The sequence below is a fragment of the Quercus robur genome, chromosome 5, assembly GCF_932294415.1.
Source record: "Quercus robur chromosome 5, dhQueRobu3.1, whole genome shotgun sequence".
Taxonomy (NCBI): Eukaryota; Viridiplantae; Streptophyta; class Magnoliopsida; order Fagales; family Fagaceae; genus Quercus; species Quercus robur.
Genome location: NC_065538.1, coordinates 50,010,353 through 50,021,274, shown reverse-complemented (window position 1 = coordinate 50,021,274; position 10,922 = coordinate 50,010,353). Strand labels below are relative to the sequence as shown.

Sequence of the window (10,922 nt, the reverse complement as noted above, 5' to 3'; positions counted from 1 at the left end):
CCTCACGTTAGAATTATTATTTTTTTTTTAAAAAGGACTCACTTTAGGTTTCCAAAAAAAAAAAAAAAAAAAGGAGAAAGAAAGAAAGGAAGACTCACATAAAAATAAAAATAAAATGTAAAAAAATTTAAGTTTAAGGAAAAAAGAGAGAGACTCCTGTTAGGACTCTCTCATTGTTTAGTTTTAAAAAAGACCACACATTAGATTTTTTTTTTTTTTTTTAAAGGACTCACTATAGGTTTCCCAAAAAAAAAAAAAAACTTTAGGATTAAGGAAAAAAGAGGGAGAGACTCATGTTAGGACTCTATCACTATTTAGCTTTAAAAAAGACCACACGTTAGAATTTTTTTTTTTTTTTTTTAAAGGACTCACTTTAGGTTTCAAAAAAAAAAAAAAAAAAAAGACTCACCTAAAAATAAAAAATAAAAATCTTAGGATTAAGGAAAAAAGAGAAAGAGTCTCCTATTAGGACTCTCTCACTATTTAGTTTAAAAAATAAAAATGATGATGTGAAAAATTGTGGGAATTTTAGAGGTTTCGGTTTTATCTATATACTAGCATTACTCTCGTGCGTTGCACGGTTTTGGTTATAAACTTTTGGAATAATTTTATTGAAAAATAACAAATTGATAATCACTTGAGTCTAGATCTTATAAATTGTAAATAAAGTATTGTTCTTTGGATTAAAACAATCACACAACATATTTATATGAAAACAATTCCTGAATTTAATAATTAAAAACCTAAGGAAACTTAACCAAAGGTTTTTCATTTGCCAGAATATTTGTAGTACATCTAAAATGTGTTATGCACTTGAAGAGTATAGACTACATGGTATTTTGTTTTTCAAACCTTTATTTAGAGTTATGTTTTGATACACTAATGGCCTCTTTCATCTAAACGAGGTCTCCTTAAAAATGAGTGGAGAGTCATGAAGATTTAATATTAAAGGAGTCTTAATGGATAAAAAGGATAAAGATAATTGTTAGAAAAAATTATTAGTTCAAGCAAATAGTTGCATGATCATATTAAGATGTGAATTCCTTTTCATGATGTAGATTTAATAGTACTTGCTAATAGCAATCTTGTGAAGGAATATGTTGTTGATATTTATAACATGCTATGTTAAAAAAAAAAAATCATGAATACTATTCAAATGTGTTGTGGGTGATAAATATAGATATGGATATTGATATTTGTAAAAACCAAAATAAAAATTAATTATAGTGAAATTTAAAATAATAAAAAAAGTTACATACTCATAATAATTTCCTTCGCACACATATAATATTATTAACAACAAAAATAAAAATGAGATATAGTAACATAAAAATTTTACTTCTCAAGAAAATTAATTTAATCTAATAACACACATATAAATATAACACAAATACAAATAGAACTGTTGTTGTAGGAGAGAATACAAATTTTGATAATTCTTAAATAACCTTTATAGAGGTTTATATAATAGATTTCATGGATTTAAAATTGCATTTATGACTCATAAGCAAAACCTTAAAAAAAACAAAAAACAAAAACAAAAACAAAGAAGAGAAATACATACCTGTAATAGTTTGGATGGTAGGTTTGATAAAGACTTTTACTATGGATTTCACAAACATCAAATTGCCTTAGTAATAAATAATAAATAAAAATAAATAAACAAACAAACAAAGGAGAGTTAGATTTCTAAACAACATAGAAATTGTAAGAGAATGATAATTATTGATAATGGGGGAGAGAAAAGAAGAAGAAGAAGAAGTAGTGCCAAAGAATATATAAAAATACACTTAAAAAGATTATATATATGTATATATACATATAGAGAGAGAGAGAGAGAGAGAGAGAGAGAGAGAATTTTCAATTGTAAGGAATTTAAATTTCTAATCGTTCTAGAAATTATAAGCAAAAAAGAATTAACTTAAGATTTATGTTTATAAAAAAAAAAAAAAATTTTGTCATATGGTCATTGAACGTAATGTAAGTAAAAAAATAAAATAAAAAGTAAGTAAACGCTAATGCCAATAAGGAAATAGGATAGACATATATATATATATATATATATATATATATATATATATATAAAGTTATAATCAACTTAGAAGTTTAAAGTTATCCAAACAAGAAGAAGTTAAACTCAACATAACTTTATCAAAAAAAGTGATAAAGTCATAGAAGAAAAGTTGATAATAACAAAATTATATCTATAAATTTTTGCATGTGTAGTATGTTACTATTTTTTAATAAATGTGTAGTATGTTGCTTTTTTTAATTAAGAATTTTAATAAATGATTAGATGAAGAATTAAGTAAACGTGAATGGCAATAAGTAAATAGGACAGACATATATATTTTTAAATTTATAATCAACTTAGAAGTTTAAAGTTATCCAAATAGGAATTAGTTAAACTCAACATAACTTTATCCAAAAAAGTGATAAAGTCATAGAAGAAAAGTTGATAATAACAAAATTATATCTATAAATTTTTGCAGGTGTAGTATGTTGCTGTTTTTTAATAAAGGGAATTTTAATAAATGATTAGATGAAGAATTTGGATTGTAATCAAATTAAGATAGAATTTGAATTGTAATCAAAGTTAGATTTTTATTAACTTAGAAATTACAGGAGAAGAAAAACTATACACAGTATGGACCATAAATTTTAATTTCTAGCAATAGAATTATAGTAAGGCGTCCCTTAAACAAAAGAAACTTATTATGGTATGTTTGAAGCGAAGGGTTAGCCAAATTGCGAAAGATGATGAAACCTCATAAGCATCTTCGTTGTCCAAATCAGTAAAATAGATTTGGAGAAGAATAGTCAAATTACTTAGTAAAACAACTATCTAAGTCAATTTGAGTTGACGGCTTTACTTCATAGGAATCTCTTTTGTTTACTAGCTACTAAGCACCCACATGCCTCTCAAGAAAATTTTGGACAAAAAGGATTGCAAAATAGTGTGAAAGATTGACCCTAGCAATTGTAAATTTCTTTTATGCGACAATTCAAAGAAGTTGAATCTAGTGAAAAAAATGTACATGAATAAACATGAAATAGGCATTTTGCTGTTAATCTTCAAAGTAGAGGGCTATCTTGGCTCATTTAGAAAGGATAAATTACTCAATTATTAAAATTTATAATTATATTCTAATCTTGTATAAAAGGAAATCCTAATTATTACATGTATGTGATATTTGAAATCTAATCGATAAGAACAAACTGGGTGAATTATTTTACAGAAAGGCTTGAAGTTTTTGCAACTTGGCTTCAATAATCCATTAAGCTCTAAAAAATTTTAAACGAAATTATATTATTGGTCTCTAAAGTTTACCCTGTAAACATAATTGGTCATTCAAGTTTCAAATGAACACTATTGGTCTTTTAAGTTTTAAAAATGAGCAACATCAATCTATTTTTTAACTTCCGTTAGTTTATTACTTACATGGCTAATAGAATAGTAAAAAAATTACAAAAAATATTTTATAGGCATAAATCCCTTAATACTAAACTAATTGATCCACTTACATGGCTAATAGAATAGTAAAAAAATTACAAAAAATATTTTACAGGCATAAGTCCCTTAATACTAAAATAATTGATCCAAAAAATCAAACCCATTGATATGTAGTTTTAGTCTTTCAGATTGGGTACAAATGAAATGAAAGGGAAAGTTGAATATAACGTAGGATACTTGAGCTTGGATTGTATCAAAATTTTTTTTTTCTTTTTTCTTTTTTGGATACCATAGATTGTAACCATTCTGGGACTCATTGTGATGATGTCGAAAAATCACCAATGAGCCACACAGTCCTTGCACGCTCGAAATAGTACTTGCACAACAAAAAGAGAAAACCTAACAGAGAGCACCAATATAGTGCCGGCCAAATACCCTCCGAGGGTCAAGTTAGAACTTTTCACAACTCTAGAGTGCCAGAACTGGGGCAAATTATGCGTACCTTGGTTTATGAGGGTTTTGGTATTTTTCTAGTAGTAAAGGGTTGACATCTATTCCTTGGTTTGGAAGTCCTTTCCTTGTAGGAGTCCCTATGAATGTATTTTGCAGAATCCTTTCCTTGTAGGAGTCCTCTTGATTAACATTGAATGTGGGACACAGAGAAGGCGCTCCAGGGCCAATGCATCACTAAGGAGGGGGTTGTCAGCCAATTAAGGAAGCATAATGCAAACTTAAAGAATGAACAGGATTAATATAAGGACGCCTTTCGCACTTTAAATACGAAGGTGAAGGTGTTAAGGGAGAAGTTGGAAGAGGAGGGCCGTCAGAAGGTGAAGATATAGGAGGCTAAGGCAATAGTGGAAAAAGAGCTAACGGCCTTACTTTGGTAGGTGGAGACGGCTAGAGCTAACGCCATAAAGGAGTTCAAAGCTTCATAAACATTTATCGATTCTTGCGCCGTCTACTATGGTAGTAGGTTTGAGGACTACCTTAAACAGGTCAAGTCCGTCTACCTAACCTTGGATTTATCCAAGGTTACCATGGACGAGCCATTGTCGTCAACACCTGCTAGCGATACAACCGTTAGGGAGAGCAACGATTCTACCGAGTCAGAGCCTGACCCAAAGGATGATAGCTTCATCCTCGCACAGCCTGCTGCCGACCCTTCCATCACTTCTCTGACCCTGTCTACTGTTCCTCAGACCGTTGAAGATTCCCCTACTTAAGATGCCCAGGACCCTTTTTGAAGAATGATGAGAACCCTTCAACTTTCGTCACTCAAGATCTTCTAACTTAGTTTTTTATTTTTTCTGTACATTTAGTCTATTTTTCAAAAAATATTAAGTGCCCTACTATTTTTGGGCTTTATTGTAAAGACTTTATTTTATCTATGGCATTTTACATCTGTCGCTATATGTGTGTTGCTTTTTATTTGTTGGCATGTGTATGTCCATTTCTTATGCTTGTATGCAAGGAAATTTTTGTACTCAGATGAACCCGTCCACAACAAACTCGTCCTCCTATGGACTTTATAGCCTCAAGGCATCCTCATGGCCTAGACTCATCTAGTTTGTAGACTTAATGATTTTAATTCATCCATTTTGAGTTCGTCCACTTAGTGGGTTTAAACAATTTCAATCCGTCCTCTTAGTAAACTCGTCCACTTGTGAACTTGGTAATATCAAAGCACCCTTACAGGATGAACCCGTTCACATGTGGACTAATATTAGAGCACTTTTGTAGGATGAGCTTGTCCACTTGTGGACTTAATAATAAACTCGTCTACTTCGTGGACTATAGTAATAATTCATCCTCCTAGAATGAACTCATCCACTTTATGGACTTACTAATAAACTTGTCCACTTTATGGACTAATAGTAATTCATCCTCCTGGAATAAACTCGTTCACTTTATGGACTTACTAATAAACTCATTCACTTTATGGGAAATAATTCATCCTCCTGGAATGAACTCATCCACTTTATGGACTTACTAATAAACTCATCTACTTTATGGACTAATAATAATTCATCCTCCTGGAATGAACTTGTCCATTTTATGGACTTACTAATAAACTCATCCACTTTATGGACTAATAATAATTCATCCTCCTGGAATGAATTCGTCCATTTTATGGACTTACTAATAAACTCGTCCACTTTATAGACTAATTATAATTCATCCTCCTCGAATGAACTCGTCCACTTTATGGACTTACTAATAAACTTGCCCACTTGTGGACTTGATAATATTTTGTAGAAAAACACATTAGTCATATCTGAATAAACTCCTCTTATTATGATAAACCATGCATTCGTAGAAAAGTTGTTCTCTAAAGAAAAAGACCTGCCCTTTGGGCTTAAAAAGTATTGTAGCAAAAATTAACTAAGGTAAACTGGAAAACTGAGGAGTGTAGCTAAAATTAACTAAAGTAAACTAGAAAATGAAGAGTGTTGCTCTCCACGCTATCAGTTGTACTAGTAGTACTTCCGTAGGTGCTCGGTGTTCCATGGATGGTGCAACTTCCGTTCGTCTAGTGTCTCTAGGTGGTAGGTGTCTTTCCTTTGCCATGACGTGATTCTGTAAGGTCCTTTCTAGTTGGGGCCCGAGCTTCCCTTGGGTAGGGTCTTTAGCGGTGCCCATTACCTTCCTCAAAACGAGATCTCCAACCTGAAAGTCTATGTGTCTGATCCGGGAGTTATAGTGCTTGGCCATGAGGTCCTAGTACTGTGTGAGTCTTTGTTCGGCTGTTGCCTTGACCTCGTCTAGTAGATCGAGATGTAAAAACATAGCCTCGTCGTTTTTACTTTCATCATGGCTGTCCACCCTATAGCTTATGAGCCCGACCTCAGCTGGAATGACCGCCTCGCTCCCTTATGTTAGCCAAAATGGTGTCTCTCCGGTAGGTGTTCTTGGTGTTGTCCTATACGCCCATAGTATGCTTGGCAACTCTTCAGGTCATATACCCTTTGCCCCCTTGAGCTGAGTCTTAATAATTTTAAGCAAAGATCGGTTTGTGACTTCAACCTGTCCGTTAGCTTAAAGGTGGGCAGGGGAGGAGTAGTGGTTTTTTATCCCCAACTACGATAAAAAATCCCAGAAGGAGTCGTTGTCAAATTGTTTCCCATTGTCTAAGACTAGGACTCTAGGGATCCCATACCTGCAGATGATGTACCTCTAGACAAAGCTTTGCACGTTCTTCTCTGTAATGGTTGCCAGGGCTTTAGCTTCTACCCACTTTGTGAAGTAATCTATGCCAACTATAAGGAATTTCAACTGTCACACCGCTATCGAGAATGGTCCCATAATGTCTAATCCCTACTGAGTAAATGACCATGAGGCTATCATCAGGGTCAACTCTTTGGATGGCTGTCTGATGACGTTGCTAAACCTTTGACACTTGTTGCAGGTTTTGACATAAGTCTGGGCATCCTTTTGCATGGTGGGCTAGTAATACCTCGCTCGAATCAGTTTGTGTACTAACGATCGTGACCCTAAGTGGTTTCCGTAGATCCCTTTGTAGACTTCTCTCATGACGTAGTCTGCTTCCTCAGGGCCTAAACACCTTAGGCATGGGCGGGAGAAGCCTCTCTTGTACAAGACGTCTTTTATCATAACGAATCACACTGCTTGGACCTTCAACTTTCTTGCAGCTTCCTTCCTATCATGTAACATGCCATTTTTCAAGTAGAAGACTAATGGCATGGTCCAGTTTTTTTCAGAACTTATCTCCTGCACATCGACAGAATCTATTAGTGGAAAAAGCTGAACAAAGGAAAGTACATTGTCAAGGATGATCATATGTTCTGCTGAAGCGGCTTTGGGAAGGCGATCGGCTTGCTCATTCTCTCATCTGGGGATTTGAACAATCTTGGCCTACAGGTCATCCACCCTTCTCCTTACTTGCTCCAGGTACTTCTTTATCCTTTCACCCTTACATTCGTAATCCCTGTTTACTTGGTTTGTGAAGACCTAGGATTCGCAATGAATAACCACACTTGCAGCCCCTACTGCTTTGGCGAGATCAAGTTCTGCCAATAGAGTTTTGTACTCCGCTTCATTGTTGGTGGTAGGGAAGTTGAGGTGAACCATACATTCAATCTTGTCTCCTTTTGGAGAAAGAAGCACGATACCTGCTCCATCAGCCTATCTATTAGACGATTCATCTGTATGTATGCTCCATAAAGGACACTCATCTGCCCCTTTGTCTTCCTCATTGGTGAACTCCGCTATGAAATCAATGATGATCTTTCCCTTGATGGCAATACGCGGGCGGTACTGAATATCAAACTCACTCAACTTTATTACCCACAGTGCCAATCGCTCGATAGCTTTAGGGTTGCTTATTGCCCGCCGTAAGGGCTTGTCGGTTAGGACAATCACCGTGTGGGCTTGGAAGTATAGTTTGAGCTTGCGAGCTACCATAACCAAAGCAAAGGTGAGCTTTTCCATTGGCGGGTACCTTTTTTCTGCACCACGAAGTGCCCGGCTAGTGTAGTACATGGGCTTCTTCCCTGATTAAGGCCATGCTGACGACTGTCAGGAAGATGCACAAATAGAGGAAGAGCTCTTCCCCAGGTTGTGAAGGACTTAGTAACGGTGGGGAAGAGAGGTAGGCCTTTAGATCCTCGAACGCCTGCTGACACTTGACCGTCCACTCAAAAGACTTTTTCAGCATACGGAAGAAGGGTAGATACTTATCCGTTGCCCTTGACATGAACTTGTTCAGGGCAGCGACCTTGCTGTTTAAACTTTGTACTTCTTTTACATTCTTTGGGGGGGGGGGGTCATCTCTACTATGGCCTTAATCTTGTCCGGGTTAGCCTTGATACCTTTTTGAGACACCATAAACCCTAAGAACTATCCCGCCGTCACCCCAAACGCACACTTACTCGGGTTGAGCTTCTTGTTGTAAGAGCGAAAGGTGTCGAATGTTTCCATGAGATCCTCCAAATAGTCCTCCTCCCTTCAGCTCTTTACTAGCATGTCGTCGACGTAGACTTGAACATTCCTCCCGATCTGGTTTGTAAATATCTTGTTCATGAGCCTCTAATACATAGAGCCTGCGTTCTTGAGGCCGAACAGCACCACTTTGTAATAGAAGAGGCCTTGGCTGGTAACAAATGAAGTTTTCTCCTGATCCGACTCGTCCATTCGGATCTAGTTATAACCGAAAAAGGCGTCCTTGAAGCTCAATAGCTGGTGCTGGGCAATGGAGTCTACTAGGATGTCAACTCATGGGAGAGAGTAGTTATCCTTTGGGCAAGCTTTGTTCAGGTCCGTGAAATCTATGCACATTCTCCATTTCTCGTTGGCTTTCTTGACCATTACCACATTTGCCAACTAATCGGGATAATATACTTCTTTGATGAAGCCTACCTCTTGTAATTTGCTGACTTCTTCTGCTATTACTTGGTCTCATTCCTAGGCGAACACCCACTTCTTCTGACGGATAGGTGGAAAAGAAGGTGGCACATTCAGACTATGTACCATGATTGCAGGGTTAATTCCTAGCATGTCTTCATGGCTTCAGGCAAATACATCCCGGTTCTCTTTAAGAAAAGTTGCGAGCGCCAGGCGAACCATCGGACTGGTGAGGGTGCCGATCCTTGTGGTTTGGTCTAGCCTGGAGCCGTCGAGAGGTATCTCCTCGAGTTTTTCTACGGGCTCCGCCACCGTCCATTGCTCTTCTATGTTCATGGTCTGTAAATAGTTGTCCATCTCTAACATCGTAATATAACACTTGTGTGCAGCTATTTGATCTCTTCGCACTTCCCCTACTCCATATTCAGTGGGGAATTTAACCATCAAGTGGTAGGTTGAAGCTACAGCCTTTCACGAGTTGAGGGTAGGTCATCCTAGGATAGCATTGTAGGCAGACAAGCAATTGATGACAAGGAATGTAACATCTTTAGTGATTTGCTAGGGATAATCTCCGACTGTCACAGGCAATATGACTACGCCGAGGGGGTATACTTTTGTTCCCCCAAACCTAACAAGTGGAGCGTTGGTTGGGACTAGACGTTCTCTGTTAATCCGCATCTATTAGAGCACTGGGTAGTAGAGGATGTCTGTGGAGCTCCCGTTGTCAACCAAGACCCGATGTGTGTTGTAGTCCCCTACCTGAATGCTAACAACCAACGCATCATCATGCGGGTGGTGAAGACGTCGAGCATCTTCTTCCGAGAATCCAATAATGGGGTTGTCGATTCGCACCATCTTCGGGGCAAAGCCCATTAGCTAGATGTTCTGAACCATCTTGAGGTAAGTTTTTCGTGCTTTTTTGGACGAGCCGGTGGCCGCTGTGCCTCCCACGTTCTTCCTTATGTCTTTTAGGGGCAACCTTGGATGTTCGTTGTCCCGTCAGGGAGGCTGCTCTTGAGGTGGATCTGGTCTCTTCCTGCTGACGAACTTCTATAACTTCCCTTTCCTGATGAGGGATTTGATCTGTTGCCTCAAGTCGTAGCAGTCGACTGTGTCATGACCATGGTCATAGTGGAAATGGCAGTATTTGTCTTTAGACCTCTTATCGGGATCACCCTTTAGCTTTCTAGGAAAGGTTAGGGCTCCTTCGTCCTTAATTTGTATCAGAACTTGGTCGATCAAGGCAGTTAGCAGAGTGAAGCTCTTGAATTTCCCCGCGGGGGGCTTAAAGTGCCTGTCCTCCCTTCGTTCTCCAGTTCTTGCCATCTTCCGCTCTCTGTCCTGCTGCATGTCTTCCTGTCTTTCTCTCTTCTTGGGTTTCTCCGCTTTGGTCAAAAGTGTGTCTTCCGCATTCATGTATTTGGTCACTCTGTAAAGCACATCTGATCTAGTCTTTGGGTCGTTCTTATATAGGGAAAATAGAAACTTACCTTTCCACAATCCATTTGTGAATGCGGCTACCAGTATCTTGTCGTCAGCTTCATCAATTGAAAGTGCTTCTTTGTTAAAGCGGGCTATATAAGACCTCAGTGTCTCATCCTTCCATTGCTTAATGCTCATTAGGCACACAGTAGACTTCTTATACCTATGCCCCTGGATAAAGTGTGAAGCAAATTGGGCACTTAGCTCCTTGAAATTATTGATGGAGTTAGGCGTCAACCTGTTGAACCAAATCCTTACAAGACCCTTCAACATAGTGGGGAAGGCCCTACACATGATCTTGTTCGCTACCCCTTGAAGGTGCATCAAGGTCTTGAAAGATTCCAAGTGATCTAGGGGGTCCTTGGCTCCGTCATAGCTTTCTATCTGCTGCATAAGAAACTTCGACGGAAAGGGGAAGGAATTGACAAATATGGTAAATGGAGAATTGGTTCGGTGGACCAAGTTATCGAGGTCGCTAAACACTCATCCTCTGAGGGCTTTCATCATAAAGTTCATCCGTTTCTTTATCATCTACATCTCTGCGACCATGTGAGGTGGAGTTGTATCTGTGATGGATGGACGGCTCATGTCCTGTCGTTCTGGTCTACTTGGGGCATTGCTA

General features: G+C 37.5%; 1 protein-coding gene across 1 annotated transcript; it reads right to left on the bottom strand.

The window, feature by feature from the left end:
* Positions 1-9,868: 9,868 nt before the first annotated feature.
* On the bottom strand, positions 9,869-10,573 carry LOC126728316 (uncharacterized). Its single transcript, XM_050434164.1, has one exon. It carries the CDS (start codon positions 10,571-10,573, stop codon positions 9,869-9,871), a length of 705 nt encoding a protein of 234 aa, XP_050290121.1.
* Between the last annotated feature and the right edge of the window lie 349 nt (positions 10,574-10,922).